Source organism: Mastigoproctus giganteus, chromosome 2 (assembly GCF_048544385.1).
Source record: "Mastigoproctus giganteus isolate SK-2022 chromosome 2, ASM4854438v1, whole genome shotgun sequence".
Classification (NCBI taxonomy): Eukaryota; Metazoa; Arthropoda; class Arachnida; order Uropygi; family Thelyphonidae; genus Mastigoproctus; species Mastigoproctus giganteus.
The window spans coordinates 222,848,983-222,870,463 of record NC_143576.1 but is presented as its reverse complement, the minus strand read 5'-3'; the positions used below and the strand labels follow the sequence as shown (position 1 = coordinate 222,870,463).

General features: G+C 36.7%; 1 protein-coding gene across 1 annotated transcript in view; it reads right to left on the bottom strand.

Moving 5' to 3' along the window:
* LOC150090163 (uncharacterized) overlaps nucleotides 1-21,481 on the bottom strand; it is a 66,517-nt gene that overhangs the window by 11,740 nt on the left and 33,296 nt on the right. The window contains exons 3-4 of the mRNA XM_090390182.1: nucleotides 18,162-18,284; nucleotides 409-553 (exon numbers count right to left, since the gene is read on the bottom strand). Coding sequence (XP_090246308.1) covers nucleotides 409-553; nucleotides 18,162-18,284 — 268 coding nt within the window. The remainder of the gene's footprint in view (nucleotides 1-408; nucleotides 554-18,161; nucleotides 18,285-21,481) is intronic.

Below are 21,481 nucleotides of genomic sequence, written 5' to 3'. Positions count from 1 at the left end.
GTATTTTTGATAAGTTCGAAAATCCAAACAAATCGGAAGTCCGAACCACCCCCAGTCCCAATTAGTTTGGAATATTGACGCTCTACTGTAAATTATAATGATATACCAATGTTAATCAAATTAAACTATAATTGTGTATAAATAGGGATGGCCTGTGGTAATTTAAAATTTTCATCTGGTCCAAAGTTGAACGACGGTTGCATAACACTGACTTATGCTGTTAATAAAATTTGTATCAAACATTTCTATTAAACTATAACAAACCAATCTCATTTTTTGTTAAACAATACATAATATTCATGTCAGTTGGAAAACATTTCCTTAATGCCCTAATAATCCTTGAAATTCCATTCTGCATGTTTTTTTTTTTTTTTTACTGTTCATTTCTCAAGTATAATGTGTACATACCTCATGAGCCTCTAAAGTGTTCTTTGAAGAATAACTTTTGTCACAGAGAGTGCATTTGAAAGGCTTTTCACCTCTATGGAGAAAGTAATGACTTTCCAATCTTCCACGAGTGGTAAGAAATTTACCACAAATTTCACATGGATGTCTGGAAAAAAAATCAAGTATCTGTTCAAACAAAACAACAGCTGATTTAGATTACTCAAATTTCCACTACAGTTGAACTCCTTTATTCTGGAATATGGTCTTGGAAAATTCCTTAATCTGGTACAGACCATATTCTTGGAATATGGTCTGTAACAAATTAAGGAATTTTCTAGACAGACCTTGGAATATGAGAGAAAACACTAACCTCTATCAGAGCTTCAGAAAATTTTTAGTTAAAGTTTTTCTATTTATCTTCATTTTTAATTTAAGAAAATAAATGGATGAACAAAACTGACACTTAAGGCCACCTGCACATGATCACATGGCTGCATATGATCCACCTGCAGCACATGATGCAGTGAACTGGACACCACAGGGAAGTGTTTTATTGGGGTAGGAAGGAATAAAAAATAATAAAGTTGCATGGGAGGTAACATTCACCTGAAAGGCCTACTCATGCTAAGAAGGGCTTTCAGACAAACTAATGATGTTTCCCATATGTACAAAGTTTTTACTGTGTCCTGTATGGAGATACATTTTTATTTTATTTTTTTATGTAAACCCCAAACACGAGAGGTATTAGAACCTATAGTACTTAGTACCATGCTTAGGTTGGAGGTTAAGAAGACAAAAGAAGATATTTGTTGATATTGGACTTGAACTTCTGTAGACTGTAATTTTCAGGAAATACGTACGACGGAAGGTTGTTCCAGAAAATGGCAGTTGAATGAATAAACAAGGAAGATGAAAAGTTGGTTCTGTGAGTTTGAAGTTGAATAGTAAATGGATGTTGGCTGCACGTGTTCGAACTGTTTTGAAAGAGGGAGCAGGAATTATAGAAGCCAATTCAGAAGAACAGTGCCCATGGAAATATCTGTAGAAGAGGCATGCAGCAGAAACAGTATGTCTATGAGACAGCGAGTGGAGAGACTCTGTTAGAGATGAATCATTAATTAACCTAACTGCCCTCTTCTGAATGGAATCAAGAAGCTTGAGAGAGGTTTTGGGGGGCACTACCCCAGATGTGGGAACAATATTCCATGGTAGGGTGGATTTGAAATTTGTACAGAGTGAACAGCTGTTTAGATGAAAAGTAACGCCGATAGCAAAAGAGAAAACCAAGTTTTTTAGATGCAGACGAAGCAGTATTTGTAATATGCTTGTGCCAAGAGAGATTAGAAGTCAGGGTAATCCCCAAAAGAGCAATATCATTTTGCCTAGAAATCGGAGTGTCACCAAAGATAAGCATAGGAGCAGAAGAATCCTTTTTGCGAGATATAAGACAACACTGAGTTTTAGAAGGATTGAAATCAACTAAGTTGTCTTTGCCCCACTGGAGAATTACCTGAAGATCCGCATTTAAGGAATTGGTAGCAGATTTTCGAGAAGTTGAAGCTGATTGAGCAGGGCAAGGTTTCTCAAAATGGAAAGTGGAATGCAATGTGCTATCATCGGCAAAACTATGGATAGGATTTCCAGTCAATGGAAGAAGGTCATTAATATGCAAGAGGAAAAGAGTGGGGTAAAGAACTGAACCTTACGAGACACTGGCATTAGTGGAGAAGTTAGAAGACAGAGAGCCATCTACCATCACGCTCAGTGAGCGATCAGTTTTGTTTTTGTTTTGTTTTGGTTTTATTGGCGCATTAGCTACTAAGGCTATAATGCGCCAAGAGTGAGCGATCAGAGAGAAAACTGGATAACCAATTACAAAAAACAGGATGGTAAAAAACCATAAGATGAAAGTTTGTTTAGAAGACCTTTATGCCAAACACGATCGATAGCCTTTGAGATATCAAGAGCAACTACTTGTGTTTCGCCGAACCTTTCCATTGAATTAGTCCATAAATGGGTAACAGAAGCCAGAATATCACCAGTGGATCGACACTGACGGAATCCATACTGGCGATCGTTGATCAGACGGAAGGTTTCTAGGTAGTTTAAGAGTTGGCGGTTAATGGATTTCTCCATTATTTTAGAAAGAGTAGAAGTAATTGCAATGGGACGATAATTCAATGGGAGGGATTTGTCACCCTTTTTAGGAACTGGCTGGATATGAGCCAATTTCCAAGTAGAAGGAAAAACACCTTTGGAATCAGAAAGTGAAAAGAGGCAGCAAAGAATAGGAGTAAGTTCAGGAGCACAGATTTTGAGAACAAGTGGAGAAATACCATCAGGACCTGGAGCTTTCTTAGCATCAAGATTTGTCAAAATCCTTCTGGCATCCTTTTGACGGAAGACCACAGGAGGCATTGAATGGAGCGTGTTGGGAATGGAGGGAGGTGTTTTATCAAGATCATTAATACATGAGTTGGAAGAAAAATGGGATGCTAGCAGGTCAGCTTTATCCTTGGCTGAAGTGACAACAGAACCATATGGTTTGGACAGAGATGGGAGCAAAGATGGGCAAAGGTTGCGGCCAATAGCTTTGACAAGAGACCAGAATTCTCGGCTACCATTAGGGCAAGAAGCAAGTTTTCTACTCTTAGCCTGTTCAAACTCTAGTTTGGACCGATTAATAACTGCTTTACAATTGTTGCGAGCTTTGGTGTAGGCAGAAAATGAAGCAGAAGAATTAGAAACAAGCCAATTACGATATGCAACATTATTCTCTTGAACAGCCTTAGCACATTTATTGGAAAACCAAGGTTTAGATAAAGGACAGATTTTAAAAAAGGAGTGTGGGATAAAGGATTCCATTCCTGCAAGAATAATTTCACTGACACAATCTGAGCAAACGCTGACATCAGAAGTTTTGAAACAGTAATCTGACCAAGGAAAAGAAGAAAAGAAATCTTGGAAGTCATCCTATTTTGCATTCTTGTAATGCCAAACAACAAGAGGTTGAGAACAGCCATGAGATAAAGGCTCCATTGGAGAAGAGACAATCACCAAGTTGTGATCTGAAGTGCCTAAAGAACCTCTCACTTCGACCGTGTACTTAGAAGGGTTGTTTGTGAGAAAAAGATCAAGTGTGTTGGCTGTATGATTAGGATTGTCCGGTATTCTTGTAGGTAAATGAACAATCTGTGGTCATGAGTAATTGCAAAAGCCTCAGCTTCTCAACCAGCTGGGGCGGTGTGACTAGAAAACGGAAGCCAGCTGGAGTTGTGAACATTAAAATCACCAAGGAAAATTACCTCACTGTTAGGAAACTGGGACAGGAAAAAGTAAAGTTGCAAAGAGAGTAAGTCAAAGAGCTCCAAGTGATTAGTGGAGTTGGGAGAACAGTAGAGACAACAGACGAATTTGACACAATAAGGTAGAGAGATTTTAAGCCAGAGAAGATCAAAGAGAGTAGATTCCAAATTGCCAAGTCTCTGACAGGGAATATCAGAACGGACATATGCACAAGTACCACCGTTGAGGTGAAAGGAATCATACAGCAAATAATTTGGGCAACTGAGATGAGCAGTAGTTGAATCAACCGATAACTGAGATTCTGTCAGAAAAAGTACGTGGGGTTTGGCAGACTGCAAGTGGAAATGGACATCGTTGAGATTAGAATTGAGACCACGTATATTTGTGAAATGAATTAGGAAGTCCTTGGGAGGTTTAGATCTTTTCGTAGATAAGCTTGCTCTATTATTTTGACAATTCATGGTGTATTCAATAGTAAGAAAAAGTGGGTGGGACATGATGTATGAAGTAATGAAATTTTTGGATATGGCATGCATGTGGTAAGAATATACCCAGATACTTGACATAACGTGGCCTCGACAATGCGCCCCGCATACACACTACTCGGACTTCATCCAGTCCCTATCTGGCAGAGTAGAGGTAGCAAGATTATACACTAGCTGATCCGGAAGCCTCCTATAGAGTTTCCAATAGGTTCGGTCCGGTGTACTAACTAGCGGTCAGCCTGCGAACACTGTTTTAGAGCTGTACTCTCGAAATGTAAGGAATAATGGATCTCACCACGATGTTCATCATAGCCTCAAAAGTCATCAATCATACTGCATGATGGAAGAGATGGAGAAGGGTTGACCGGAACTTCGCTCTAGATACTAAACATGGGTTCCACCACTTCAAGCCTCCAATAAGCAAAGTGGGATTATTGCGCCGGTTGATGAGAGTCATCTATCACCTAGTACATAGAGGGGCGGCATTCCTACATGTGGTGTGGGCGCCACACCTCGACCCCTGCTTACGTTGGTTCACACCTGGGTGGTCACCCACCATGTACTTGTGCATGGAGGTTATACCCAGGATTACTAACAGTATCGCCATCGTGAAGGTGCAAGCAGAGGATTTGGCTGTCACAGACCGTCCAGACGTTGCCGAAATTGGGTCCACTTGACTTGAGTGTCAGCCGAATATCAGTTCCATCAGCGTTTTAGACTCCCAGGTAGCAAGTCATATCTGAGAGAATGTCTGTGACAACCTCAAGGACAGATACATGTGTCTGTTGTGGCTACAGAGTTGCTAGTGCAAAGACCTCCAATTCAGTTAATGCTATTATAGCTTCCATGCCATTTTTTTCCCCATCTTTATTGTCCTGTTAACATGTTGACTGATTTCTGAATGCAAATATGTGGCTTCAGATTTTAATCCACTTGTAGGGGGAACCACCCTACTTTAGAACTTTTTCTTCCAATTTCACATAAGAAAAGCTGGATATTTCTATCAAGCAACCTTCACTGGAGGCTGATTAATTCAGTCATAGTGAAAAGAAAGCCCAAAAAAAAGGTTCTGGTTCAAACCGTCATCAGAAAAGCTAGCAGCAAAAGTGTTAACCTCGTCTGATCAATTCAGTTAAGGCTAAAAGTGTCATGGTCCCCAATTAAAATAAAAAAACAATTGTGCCAATCCCTTTATTGAACATAGTATTTCTAAATTAACCCTGGGTTCCTTTACCACTGTAATCAGCTTCTAGCTTTCTGAATTTCCTTCCAATTGTCACACTGTTACCTTTAATAAATTTTGCTGGTACTCCATTATCGAAATTAAATGCAACTCTAGTTCATTTGAATAGCATATATATATTTCCCTGTAACTTTATTTTTTTTGACAAGCAATCATATAACAATAACTTGAATTAGCAGTTCCCTCTAAACTCAGACAAGCAATCCTTAAATCAACTAAATTTGCTTGCTTGCTTCATCTAACATGGTTCCACTTCCAAAAAAAACCCGGCATTTCTTTAAAATGCGAGTATGTATTTAGCTTTGCAATTATGAATGCATCAATCCTTTAAAGAATCATTTGTTTGCTGTAAAGTATATTTAATATTCATGTTTGGCTGCTAATAAAATTGTAATACCAGTTTCAATTTTCCATCTATAGGAAACTATATTATCTAAGAATGTGCACATAATACAGTTCTGTTATCATTTTAAATTATAACAAAAATTCCAATTAGGCAAATATATTTAGACTTTGCTTTGATCTGCCAGCCTTTCCTTGTTGGTAATAATCTGGATTGATGTCATTAATCTGACTAATCCTTTTTACATTTGACAACTTTTGGCTGATTCTTGACTACTTAAAATAATTACATACATTCAAAAAATATATATTCCCCCCCCCCGTCATGCAAGTAAATAACATAATCATTGGGAGAGAGAGAGAGAGAGAGAGAGAGAGAGAGAGAGAGAGAGAGAGAGAGAGAGAGAGAGAGAGAGAGAGAGAGAGAGTGCATGTTTTTCTTGTCTTTAGCAGGCCTGAGAAAACAAAAAGTTAAGAGACAGAACCCCATCTTTAAAGCTTCAAAATGTGTGCATGGATTCCTGGTTGTTTCTCGGCTCTGGGGGATGGTCCAGAAGAAGTGCAATGTATGTATTAATTTCCTTATGCATAATTAACTTTATTATTAAAGGTCTCAAAAATTCACAAATTCTTAATTAATTTTTAATTAAAGTTGAACTCTTCTTTACCAACAAAGTTGATCTTTTGAACTCTTCTTTACCAACAACCCTTCAAACTACATAGTCAATGACAATGGTCCTCTAATACCTCAGATTGCAACTTGGTGATGGTCTCTCCTAAAATGGAGTTTCTCCCTTGTGACCATTCTTAGCATCCTGTTGTTTGGTATTGCAAGAATGTGAAATGGAATGATCTGCATGATTTTTATTCCTCTTCTGCTTGGTTGCATTACTATTTCAAATCTTCTGATCCCATGTTTGCTCAGATAATGTTAGTGAAGTTATTCTTGTAGGGATGAAATAATTTACTATGCTGTTGTTGTTTGGTTTTTAGGAGCATTAGCAACTAAGACAGACCATATTGCTCCGGGGATACGTGGTGGTCATTCCCTGACCTTTCCGCATCCTCCGTATTTGGTAGCTACGGGCCCGAACTCCGGTCTAATCAAGAAGGGTGGCTACGCACTGCTGCTCCTAATTTACTATGCATTATATCCTAAAATTTGATCAGTTATAAAAGTACTAAGGCTGTGGCATATTGCAATTTACTTGTATCCAAATCTCTAGCTTCATTTTCTGCCTGTGCTAAAGCCTACAATAATTGTAAAACAGTCATTAATCATCCCAAACTCAACTTTGAGCAGACCAAAAGCAGAAAACTTGCTTCTTATTGAATTGATTGGCAGTTTGAGCATTCTGGTCTCTTGTCGATCTAAACTCTCACACTTCTGTTAGAACCTGATGGTTCTATCGCAATCTCAGCTAAAGATAAAGGTGACCTACTAGATTGTACTTTTCTTCTAACTCTTGTATCAATGATCTTGGTAAATTACTTCCTACCATACCCAATACACTCTTGGTATGGCAGGAGCCTTCCATCATCTTCCAACAGAGGGATATTAGAAATATTCTGAACAATTTGATGCCAAGAAAGCTCTAGGTCCTAATGACACATTTTCACTTGTTCGCAAAACCTGTGTTCTTCTTCTGTGCCTTCTTACTTTCTTATTCCATAGTGTTTTTCCTTCTGCTTTGAAAGTTTCTCATATTTGGCCAGTTCCTAACAAAAGTGACAAATTCCTCCTATCCAATTATTGAAACACTGCATTTTACTCTTTACAAAGTACAGGCACACCTCTACTTATGTACAACTTGCAGATACATACAAAGCACAAAACTGTTGCTATGTTTGGTTATAAGAATCAATTTTGAATGCCTTTGTGATATTTTTCTAAAGCAGATTTCTGGAGGTCACTACCATAAAACAATAAAAACAATTAGCAGTTTCCGGTTTATTGAGCTTTTCTGTTAATGCAATGTAATTGTGAACGGGTAGTAAACTCGATCTTATTGCATTTGCGATGATACCGATAGCTGGAATTCCACACTTATTTTTTTTTACGTTATTATGGTGAAATGTGCTTCCCCTTCACTGAAATATTCAATCATATAAAAAAACATAAATAAATTTTCAGAATCTTCTCTTCATTCCTTTTTTGTGCTTTGCAAAGTTGTTACTCCATATCTCACTTGCACATATCGCGTTAGTTGCAATTTGTGTGTAATTTGTTATTGATTGTTTATTTGCTTACTGTTTTAAATTTTATGACAAAAAAAAATGTCAGTGAACAGAAATATCAATTATTTACACTATTAATTAAGCTATGTACGTAAGCAAAAATTTATTTTTATTCTGCTAACCTGTGGGAAATATTCTTCCAATTTTATTGCATCATTTAATTTTGTTAATTGGAGGAAGTAAAGTGTAAATTTGTGCTCTATATCTTTACTTTTGTAGGCCTGTGGATAATATTTCTCCTATTTTTGCTTATTAGAATCTACGTTTAATACAATTAAAATTCAGTTCACAAAAGTGATCACAAAGACCGGTGCTTACTACATAACATATAGCGAATGGTATTTTATTTGGAGAGTCCATCGCAAAGTGATTTAATTGTAGATTAAATGAAATTACATATCGTATTTAGATTAAATTAGTTTTGAATAAATATTGTGCTCTACATTATTATTCATTGTAGGTTTTTTTCAGCCTCATTCAACTTGGTTACAAATCGCAAAATCCTGTACATGATGAAGTTTTGGTTATAATCTCAGTTGTTGTGGTTATAATCTCAGTGCATTGTACTGTACATATATTTTGTATCTACAAGACCAAAGTTGGACTTGCGTACAAAACAGAATTACATACATGAAAAAAACTGATTAATTATGTAAGTTGAGGAGTGCCTGTAATGAAGAAATACATTACCACCGAATTCTTAAGCTACTTCGAAACATTCCATCTGATCATTGCCAGTATGAATTCTGTCAGTGAACAAACAAGCTCCCATCTTATGGATTGCTGCTAATGCTTTTGTGATTGCATATCCAGTGCTCTCTGACCACTCACTCTGCATGATGATAGACAGCTGTCTTCTAATTTCCCCACTTATGCTAGTGTTCCCCAAGATTCAAGTTCTTTCCCCCATTCTTTTCCTCTTGTATGTTAATGCTAAGAAAAACAGCAAGCACTTCTTTACTTATATAAACTCTAGAAGGAAGGGGATGAATCAGGTTGGTTCACTTGATATTGATGGTTCGACTGTTGATGATCCTGTTCAGATAGCTGACAAACTGAATGAGTATTTTCATCTACATTCACGCATGAGGAATTCTGTAAGGAAGTGGAGGCCAGAAGCTTATTAAACTCTAACAGGGAGCTTAATGATTTTGTAATAACTGAGAGCGAAGGGGAGGAGAAATTGTTGAAATTAAACAACGTAAGAAAGGCACCTGGAGTGGCACCTCTTGCTCAGATTACAAACTTGAGGGAGCATAAATTCAAATTGAGAAAAGACAGTTGTAGAATAGATGTGTGGAAATTTTCCTTTAGCCATCAGGCAGTTGATTGCTAACACAAACTTCCATCTGCCGTTGTGGAAGTTGGTAGCTTAAATAAATTCAAGGAGGAACTGGACAAACTTTTAGAGGGAATGGATGTATGAATTTTTTTTTTTTTGGCTGATGCTACATAAGTTTGCTTTCTTACATTTTATGCCTCTACTACTACTACTACTTTCCACTGACTAGAAATCCTATCCATAGTTCTGCTGATGTCAGCAAACTACATTCCACCATATTTCAGCACAAACAGCTTCAAAAATTTTTCAAATATCCACCACCAATTTATTAAATACTGATCTCCAGGTAATGGGCAATCAGCATTCTAATTTTTTTAGTAATTGGTGGTGGACAATTTAAGTCTTCTCTCCCATTGGAAATACCTGATCTCCAATGGAGCAAAGGAAACTGAGCTTCAACCCTTCTAACAGCCATATCTTAATTCTTGTAAAATGTTTACTGCTTTTTTTTTATTCTACTCTGATCCAAGCCTGAGACCTTTGGCAGACACTTTACCCACCTGGCTAGCCTGGTCAGTAGAAAAGTTTACTGCTCCAATTCTCATTATCAACAGATTTCTAGACAAGATCACATATTTCATATATGGATTACTGCTAATCTAACTGATCATAAGCACATCACAAATATTGCTTCCTCTTCATAAAAAAAAGTGGGTTTCCTTTTTTTGCTCTCTGGTTTATTCCAAACAACTATTCACCTGATACAAATCTCAAATTTGCCATACTGTGGAATACTGTTCCCACATCAGGGATGGTACTTCCAAATCCTCTCTTAAGCTGCTAGACTCTATTCAAGAGATGGCAATCAGTTTAATTTAATGTCCCATCTTTTGCAAAGTAATAGCATTAGTAAAGGCATACGATGCAAAAAAGCAAGCTTATGTAGCAACAGAAAAAAAAAAAAAAAAAAAAACACTCCCATTTCACCTCTCCGTTCGTTCCAAATACCTGTCCAGCTGAGCCTTAAATTTATTTAGACTATCAACTTCCACAACAAAGGTTGGAAGTCTGTTCCACCAACCAACCAACCACCCACTGGCTAAAACCAAACTTCCACACATCTGTCTTTCCTCAATTTGAATTTATGCCCTCTCAGGTGATTATTCTGAGCAAGAGGAAGAATCCCATCAGCACTGCGCATGCTCAAACCATTCAAGGCTTTATACATCTCAATCAGATCACCTTGCATGTGCCTAGTCTCCAGACACTGTAATTTGCAAAATTTAAGCCTTTCTTCGTAAGAGCAACCCTTTGTTCCATTCACTAATCTTGTTGCCCTTCTCTGTACTCGTTTCAACAGCTCTACATCCTTCTTAAAACAAGGCCTCCAGACCTGTATACAGTATTCAAGGTGTAGCCTGACCACTGCCTTATACCCTCAGGTCCTTTTTGTTCTCTACCACTTTCAGTGTAGTACCACAGAGTTGATACGTCACTCTGGGGTTACTGCTTCAAGTTTAACATTTTTCAATGTTAAACTTCATTTGCCATCTCTCAGCACATCTGCTCAACTTTTCTAGATCCTGTTGCAGCAGCGTACTGTCATTAGTGTCCTTAACAAACCTGCCAAACTCATATCGTCTGAAAACTTGGACACTAAGCTTGATATACCATCATCAATATCATTTATAAATACAGAAAACAACAATGGACCCAACACTGAATCCTGAGGGACTCCACTAATAACATTAGTCCATGATGAGCAGTGTCCACTGATTACTACTCTGTCTTCTCCCACTCAACCATCCCTTTATCCATAGCAGCAATTTGCCTCCAATGCCACACTGCTCCAATTTGTTCAGCAGTCTTCCATGTGTAACAGTATCAAAAGCATTTATAAGATCCAAATATATGATATCAAAGTTATTCCCTGCATCCAGTTCCTTTGCGACCACATCATAGTATCCAATCAAATTGGTCAGGCAAGACTTGCCCTTAACAAAACCATGCTGTCTGAGCTATAACTGAATTCTTGTCTAGATGATCCTGCAGTGCTTCTTTAACCAGTGCCTCCATTAATTTTCCTGGAACAGAAGTTAAACTAACAGGTCTATAATTACTTGTGTCAGCCTTTGATCCTCCTTTGTGAATTGGGGTCACATTTGCACATCTTCAGTCCATGTGTACCTCTTCTGAGTCCAAAGAAGCTCTCATAATTATGGCTAAGGGCTTGCTTACTTCATTTGCTGCCTCCTTTAATATAACTGGATAGATCCCATCCACCCCGGGTGCTTTTTTATGTTTATCTTCAACAATTTCTCCTCCACTTTCCACTCAGTTATTACAAAATCATCCAGCTCACTGCCAGAGTTTAACTCACCTCTGGTATACCCTCCCTGAATAACTCCTCGTGAGTGAACGTAGATGCAAAATATTCATTTAGTTTGTTAGCCACCTCAGCAGGATCATCAACAGTTGAACCATTAATATCCAGTGGACCAATCTGATTCATCCCTTTCCTTCTAGAGTTTAAATAGGTAGAACTCTTTTCTGTTTTTCTTTGCCAAAGATTTCTCATAATCTGCCTTTGCCTGCCTAATCTCCTTTGTGACTTGGTTACAGACCAGCTTATATCTATCATAGGCTTCCATGTCACCCATTAATTTATATGTATCCCATGCATTTTTCTTCTCTGCCACATGTCTCATTAGTTCATCTGACATCCATTTAGGCCTAAACCATGAACAATATTTCTTAGTTAGTATGTAAAGCCCAGTAGCTTCCAAGATTATTTCTTTGAATGCTTCCCATTTTGAATTTTCTGTTGGTAACATCATCAGTTGGTCCCACTGTATAGAATTTAAATACTGTCTCAGACCTCCGTAGTCGCCTTTACGAAAGCAAAAACCCTTCCCTTTACTCCTGATGGTAGTTACCTCTTTGAGTAAATCCCACTTCAGCACACTATGATCACTGCCACCTAGTGGTTCCTTTATCTGTAGGTTCTTAATGCATGAAGAATCACTACTGATAATCAAATCAAGAGTATTACTCCCTCTAGTTGCCTCCCGAACATGCTGATGTAGAAAACAATCACACAATAAATCCACAAAAGCCTTGCTAATGTGTGAGTGACCAACCCACAAATTCCAGTCAATATCTGGGAAATTAAAATCCCCCATTATAAGACTCTCTGATTTACTGGCCCACTCTCCTCCAGTCTCAGTCTCACAGTTCTCAGTTCTCATAGTCTCTGCTTCATGCCTTTGCTGTAGATACTTCTATGGATACTGTTCTTCTGAAATGGTATCTACAATTCCTCCACTCTCCAAACACCCAAATACATGTTGCAACCAGTCAGAAACTATTCGCTGTCCAACTCCAAACTCACATGACAATTTTCCTCACTTAATCCTTCTGCTTCTGTGTTCTGGAACAGCCTTCCATTCCACATATTTACTGCAAAACTACAATCTACAAAAATTCAAGTCTAATGGCAACAAGTATCTTCTCAGCCTTCAACCTACATGGTATTAAGTAATATGGGTTCTATTACCTTTTGCGTTGGCGCCTCTGTAGCCAGGTGGGAAGGAGCAGCAGTGTGTAGCACACGATTCTTGATTAGACCAAGGTTCGAGCCCGTCACCACCAAATACGGAGGATGTGGAAAGGTCAGGGAATGACCACCACATATTCCTGGAGCAATATGGCCTTAGTTGCTAATGCTGCTAAAAACCAAATAACAAACAACAACAAACCTTTTGTGTTTGTGATTTTCATTAAAAAAACCCCTGAATATGAGGTGGTACAAGCATACTACCTTATCTGACAGGCTCTTTCAGAGCCTAGATGGCAAAAGGTGACATCAGAAGCTGGATATCTTATTTGTGGAAATTAGTGTCAAACAGCCAAATGAAGTTGCTGAGGCCTTAAATGTTTCACATAGAATCTGTCACAACATCTTATATGATGATCTGTTGATGCAACACAAGGTACTGGAAATTTTTACCGCAGAAAGCTGACTGCAAGGTAATTTCAGGAGACTTCATTGTAGCAGCAGCTGATGACAATCTCACTGTTTACATACTATGGATGAAATCTGGTGTTTTCTTTACAACTCACAAATGAAGCAGTAGTCGACAACTACTTACAAAGCAAATACTTCACTAACATCTTTCCAAGTATCATCAATAATATTCAGTAACATCGATAGCCATTGTTATCGAAGAATTGAATGTTCATCAAGGAACTGAACCAACCTCAGCTTTACAAATTGTGTCAATTTTCTTTTATATTTAAAAACAGTTTTTAACAAATGTGATTTAGTTATTATGTGAAAATCAGTAAACTATAATTTGTTAAATACTCTCAATTCTATGGAAATCATACATTTCACTAAAATATGAGAAATTTAAGTATACTTAACACAATAAATGCTAATATAAAAATACTTTAAATTGACAAGACAATACAAAAAGACTTTATTATGATAATGTGTAACTTCTGCACAGCAAAAGTAGTGACTGTAGGCAGAGGAAAAATAATCATGCAGTTCAGAGGAAGCATTATTTGTAATTTATTAACATTATGTTCTATATAAAATATGGCGATGTAAACAAATTACAAATGTACATATTTTTCATATGCTGTACTGATTTTGAAAGAACATTTTGTAAATCTCTGAAAAAGGAAACACACACTTGCTGAAACTATCTGTACTACTCTAAAATTAGCACATTTGAAGGATTCAAAAATTTGAGTCAAAGCTAGCAGAACTACATGTCAGCCAAATATAAATCCTCTAAAAATTTTTATATTATGAGAGGCATTCAAAATGTTTTTATAAAACTTTTTGAATGCCCTGCTCCTGTAATCTCAGACTCATGAAATTCGATGGCACATTAAGACTTCTCTATGTATTCATTACCCACAGTTATGTATTTTTTGTCATCTGTATTTCAACTTGAAAATCCCCTCCTTGTAGAAAACTCTATTTTGCTTGTCAAACCACTCAATCACTGTTTATTTTAGATGTTCATCACCAACAAAATGTGTTCCATGAAGATGCTGTTTCAATTTTCCAAACAAGTAAAAGTCAGATGGAGCCATATCAGGTGAATAAGGTGGATGCGGCAAAGACGTGAACCCCAGTTTGGCCACTGTTGCTCCTGTCAGTTCACATTTCTGAGGTGAGGAGTTGTCATCCAGCAATAGCACTCCTTGAGACAGCATTCCTTATTGCTGCCACTTAATGTTTTCTCATAATTTCATAATTTGGTTAAAGAGCTAAGTACCTCTCTTTGGTTAAAGAGCCCACATAGTACCTCTCCATCACAGTTTTACTCTTTTCCAGGATATCAATGAGCAGTACTCCTGAACAATCCCAGAAGACTCAACAAATCTTCCCAGCTGAGGCTTTGAACTTTTTTGGAGTGGGTGACCCAGTGTTTCCTCTGCATGGTGGCAAATTTAGATTCTGGATCAGAGTAGTGAACTCAATCGTTAGCAGTAACAATTTGGGAAAAAAAACTTCTTCATTCGGAGTGGCACACTCCATAAGAAACCTGGTGCCGTTTACTCGCCTCTTTGTGATTGTCACTCAGCATTCTTGGAACCCACCAGCAAGACACTTTTGTCATGCATAACTGCTCATGTAGGATGGCATGTACTGATCCAGGGCTAAACTTTACTTTATTGGCTATCTGTTCAATGTTTATTTTACAGTCTTCCATAACTAATTTATGCACCTTGTTGGCAATTTCCTCATTTTGGGCTGTTGGTAATCCCCAGTCCTTGGGTCATCTTTGATGCTCTCTTGGCCATGTTTAAATTCAATAAACCACCTCTGGATTGTATACTCTGATGAAGTAGATTCACTACATACATTGTTCAAACATTGAACAATTAAAGGTCATTCAATGTTTTCTTTTGTTAGGAATTTTATAACCACTCGCTGCTCAAATTTTTCCATTTTTTAGCTTGATTGTCAGTAAATTTCAGAATCACACTTGCCAAAAGAAACAGAATAAGTTATATGGCTGAAATTTTGAACAGAGTTATGTGTTTGACAAAGCTGTTTGAATGCCCCTCATATAAAATATTTTCCTTCAAATAAAAAAAGAAAAGGAGAACTTAAATGGTATATTTAACCCAATAAACAAAATTTTTTTCAGTTCAGTTTTTAATTACTTTTACTTTTTTTTTTTTGCTAATTTGGTAACAGCAATTGTTACCTAAATGCGTAAAATGCTGTAGTTTCAGCATTATTAATTTCTTATGGTTTAAAAGTGATTAATTCAATTATTGAACTGTTTGTTTACTGGGATAAAATATTTTCTTCATTATAAAATTATAAACAAGAAAAGAATGTTATCTGGCACAACCTCACCTCATCTCATCAGGAACAACAAGGAGGCCTCGACAAATCAAAGAAACTATGGACAACATTCCAGTAACTCTTAAACTCTGCCATATTTTTTGGGTTATGAGGGTGTGGTTGTATGTTAAGGCAACCTCAATTGCAAAGAAAAGTTAAGAACAGAACAGCTAAAGAAATCAAGCTCTGGAATAAACCCTTAAATACATCCCATTTGCCACTAGCATAGATTTGGTTGAAGGCAATACCCAAGTTTCACTGTTTGTCTTTTAATGCTTTTTCACTGAAATACCCAAGTGCCATTTGTCTTTTATTACTGATTTATATATGTTACTTTCTCTCTCTCTCTCTTTTTTTTTTATTATTATCTCCTTCTAATGAAACTATCTCTACTACTCCAAAATTAGCACATTCGAAGGATTCAAAAATTTGAGTCAAAGCTAGTAAAACTAAATGTCAGCCAAATATAAAATTCTCTAAAAATTTTTATATTACGAGAGGCATTCAAAACGTTTTTACAAAACTTTTTAACATTTTTGTAAACGTTTTGTAAACGTTTTTACAAAACTTTTTGAATGCCCTGCTCCTGTAATCTAAACATACAAACATATTTAGGGGATATTTAAAGGCCTATTCCAAAATTTACAAGGGTTATTAAAAGACAACACAGATTCATGTTTGTAGATAAAATAGCATCAAGTAGCCAAAATTTCTGCACCATCACCCTGCCAAGTATGTCAAACATCAGTTTGTTTGTTATTTGGTTTTTAAGAGCATTAGCAACTAAGGCCATATTGCTCCGGGGATATGTGGTGGTCAGGGAATGACCACCGCATTTCCGCATTCTCCGTATTTGGTGGGCACGAGCTCGAACCCCAATCTAATCAAGAAGCGTGTGCTACGCACTGCTGCACCTGCCCACCTGGCTACGGAGGCACCCAAACATCAGTAGGGTGTAGCCTGAACTTACAGAGAAGGTACTCAACAGCCCTTCAGACTGTGAATAAATTTTACTCAGAGTACCACTGTGTGAAATGGCAGTGTGAAATATGCAGTCATTTAATTATTTTACAATAAACTGTCATGCTAGAAAAATGAACTGACTATGACATTAAAATAAAATACAGTATTATATTTTATTAACTTTTTTTTTCTATTTCACAATACAATGCTTTTTTTTTTCAATATTTTAGCAACTTCAGTGGCCAGATGTATTCTTCTCATGGACAATCAGCATTAACAGATAGGCTCCCCCTCCATACAGTCTGCCAAAGCAAGGTATTACTATATTCTTTCAAAATCAATGCAGTGTACTGTAATATACTTATGGGTGAAGGTAAGGAAAGCCAACATGAGCACCACAGCAAACTGGTTTGCCGTTACTGCAGTTTCTCCCTGCATTCTCGGTAAACAGATGGTACATGTTATTGTTAGTGGCAGTAGAAGTTGAAAACTATAATTGAGTGACATGTAGGTATATGAATACAACAGACGATAACATCATAGCATTAAGTGATTGATTGATGTTATGATATATATATAAAGAATTTTTCTTTCTTTTCCTATTACTTCCTAACCTTACATTTGAGGTCAGGTTAGGAAATATAAATAAAGAAACCTTTTCCTTTTTTTCCTAACCTAACTTTTAAGGTTAGGTTAGGAAAATTAACTTTAAAAATGTACAAAGAAATCAGTAATATGTTTTTTTGGTAAATTCAGAACAGGGTGCATGCTCCAGACTATCAGCGAGGAGAAAAGGAAGAAGGCAGTAATTGACCATGATATACTATAGATTATGAAAACAGTTTTATGTGTGAATTCCAAATTGGTGACATAAACTAACCTTTTTTTAACTAGTTCAAAATGAAAATCTGTTAAAAACACTATTAAAAAAACTATATTAAATGGCACGTCTGGAGTGCACACCCTGTTCTGAATTTAGCCAGTTTTTTTTTTTTAATTGCAAAAAAAAATCATGAACTCCAATAATCTGCTTTTAATAATGAGAAAAAAACTAATTATTACATCGTCTGTCATGGCAAGTGTCAATCTATATATCGTTTTTTTTTTTTTTTTTGGTAGTTGTTGGCGCATCGACTTCTGAGGCCATAATGCACCTCCCAAGGTTTTTTTTTGCAGTACTTTGATCCAAGTCCGAGGCTGGATTCGAACCCGTGACCTTTGGGTTGCCAGGCAGGCATTTTACCCACCTGGCTAGCCCGGTCGGCTCTATATATCGTTCACCACTACTGATAACATGCATTGACTGGCAAAACTGCAGTAGCTGCAAACCAGTTTGTCCGGTACGTTTTCTATAGTTTGCTGTGGTTCTCGTTTTTGCTTTCTTTACCTTAGCCTAGTTATGTGTTATATTTTTCTTTTAATAATTTCAAGATGATATTTTAAAATCAATTTATTAATATTTAAAATCATTCAGAAATTTATTTTTATAAATCAGAAAACTGCATTTTTTAATTGCTTATAAGAGAAAAAAAAACATACTTTTTTCTTTTCTTTTTCTTCTTTGTTTTACCATGCTTAGCTGAATCATAACATTGCTGTTTTTCGCCTGCACTTTCAGCCTTCTGTTTGTTTGCAGCTAAAGTTTTATTTTTTGGGGCAGTTCTAATAGAAAAAGGCTCATCACTATTAGGACAGTTGCAACACAATGGAAACATTTTATCTACATGATATGAAATAGAAAAATTATAAAAGGTAATTCTAATCGCTTCTATCAAACGTTTTAACTGTGCTGGGAATCAACAATAAAAGGAAAAAAAAAGTTCTTATGAACGTGGGCCTGAAAGCATTCTTGGTGAGCAAAAGCTTTCTAAAAATTAACATAAGAAGCACTTAAATAATCGTTTTTATTAATTTATATTTCTGTATTTTTTTTAATATAAATTCACAAGTCCAAGAAAAATACAACTTTACCATGGATGCATGCCTCACATATATGAACAAGTGATTCCAAGCACTTCTGATATACAGTCAGTTCTGCTATAACACAGTACATGTGTTCCTAAAAATCTCCGTGTTATGGTATTTTGCGCATTAAAAACAACAGGACTTATTATGAGAAAAATAGGGATTGGGGCAGAACACTCAAAAAAAAAAAAAAAAGAAGTTCAGTCTGGCAAGTAAAACAATAAAAAAAAGTTAGAAACCCAATAATATTGCTAACAGAGGTTTAAACATCTTAAATTTCTAATAAATAAATAAATATTACAGTAAACATAGCACTTTACCCTGACAAAATATGAAGTTTGTTTGATTGATATTTCTGTTCATTGACATTTTCTTTTTTTTGGATTGTAAAATTTAAAACAGTAAAAAAGATGAGCAATCAATAACGGTGAACATGGCACGCACAAAAGAGATGATTCTGAAAATTTATGTTTTTTATATGATTAAAGAGGAAGGGGAAACACATCTCACCATTACGTAAAAACCCACAGAATTCCAGTATCATTGCAAATGCAATAAGATTGAGTTTACTACCCGTTTATAATTAGACTGCACTAACAGAAAAGCCCAATAAACCAGGAACTGCGAATTGTTTTTATTATTTTATGGTAGTGACCTCTAGAAATGTGCTCCTCCACTCGTGCTATCCCACCTCATGAAATTTCTGTTCGAACAGAAAATCTTGTAAATACAGCGAATGATAAGTTTGATAACAGTGTCTCCGACCAATACCATTACAGTAAATGGGAAATATAGCTCTCACACATTTGACATTTTTTAAGCTTCATAAATTTGTATGTATTTCTGTGCAGATGGCTACATTCAGCTTGGTGCCAGGTTTTGTGGTCACCTGGTGTTACTCGCAGACGAAATCGCACGAGCCAATGCAAAAATCATGTTGCGAAAATGCACATTATAGCAGAACTGACTGTATGCCAAAGTAACTCATCCCAAGTGAACAGCTTTTCTTGTACCAACTCTTAGAAATTCAAAAATTTTTTCAGCTTTCAGCAGGAAGAAACTGGATTATGCAAAAGGTTTTGTAAAAAGACCATTTTAATGAGAATTGTGATATACACTTTAACAGAAGATATTTGTAGATTGAATTTTCAGGAACTGCATTTGAAGGAAGGTAGGCTGTTCCAAAAAACCTTAGTAGAGGAAAGTTTAGTTCGGTGAGTTTGTAGTTGAACTGCAAACAGATACTGACTATTTGAGGCATATGTCTGGAAGGAGCTGGAATTGTAGATGCTAATTCAGAAGTATGTTGTTGTTGTTGTTTGTTAGATTTATTGGTGCAAGGACTACTAAGGCCATAATGCACCTATTTCAATCTTATTCGGTACATGATTGTTATATTAAATAAAAGGATTCAGATCAGATGATATTTGTTTATCATTGTTGTTGTTATTTGGTTTTTAGGAGCATTAGCAACTAAGGCCATATTGCTCCAGGATATGCAGTGGTCATTCATTGACCTTTCCACATCCTCTGTATTTGGTGGTGACGGGCTCGAACCCCGGTCTAATCAAGAAGCGTGTGCTACGCACTGCTGCTCCTTCCCACCTGGCTACGTCGTTTATCATTTTGAGGAAGGTAAAAACATCATTAATATCTTGTCGGTCTCCGAGAATCTGTTGTAAGGTAAGTTTATTAGAAGAATATAGATGTGAAGAGAAAGCTGTTTTTTGTTCTCTCAGATATAATGGGCATTCAATTATCAAGTGGTTTACTGTGAGTTGAATCATCCTGAGTGAGTAAATAACTATGAGTTAGGTGAGTATGTCCTATTCGAATTCTGGCAAGTACTACTTCTTCCTTTCTATTGCCTCTTAGGCTTGATAGCCACTTCTTGTGATCGTTTTTAATCTGAAAAAGCTTATTGTTTTTTTCTCCCTGCCAAATGGATAACCATTTTATTTCTAACATTGCTATGTATGATGCATTTTAAATCTGTGTAAGGTATCTGCATGTCTGATGTTATGTGAATGGCGTTCTTGGCAGCAAGATCCGCTTGTTCGTTTCCTATGATTCCAGAGTGCCCAGGTATCCAACAGAAAATTAATTTTTGCCTGTTTGCAAGAAGCTGCACTAACTTGGTTTGAATTTGTTGTAGTAATGGATGACTGGAAGGAAATTTATACTGAAGAGCAGATACAATGCTTAAGGAATCGGTGTAGATAATAGTTTGAGGATATAATGACTGTTTTACATTGTCTAGAGCCATTAGGATAGCATACAGTTCTGCGGTGTAAATACCCTACTCCAAAGGGAGCTGCTGGGATATTGATGTTTGGTAGAACTGCAGCTGCGCCAACTTTACTATCTGTCTTGGAACCATCAGTGTAAATTTGGGTAAAATTAAAGAACTCAAAAGAGTGAGTTGCTGAATACTGCAATCTGGAAGTGCATTCTTTCCCCATTGTTGGAAATGTTGGTCAACATTGGCCAGGGGTATTTGCCATGGTGGCATAGCGGTGCTAATATCTAGAATTATGTCATTCATATTTAGTTCCCAGCACGTAGTTATGCTTTGTAATCTAATGCCACATGGTTTATTCTGCAAAGGTTTATTTTGGTACAAATTATGCCATTTTGGGGTGAATAAATACTGCTTTATAGGATGATGTGGGAAACTTCTGATTTTAGCTGCATAACTTAATAACAGAGCTTGCCGATGAAGAAATAAGGGTGGTTCGTGTGCTTCCGTATAGAGGCTCTGAACTGGTGATGTACGAAAAGCTCCCAGTGCAATTCGGAGAGCATTGTGATGTACTGGGTCGAGCCATTTTAATACACTTTCTCTAGCTGAGGCATATGCAGGAGACCCATAGTCTAGTTTGGATCTTATGAGC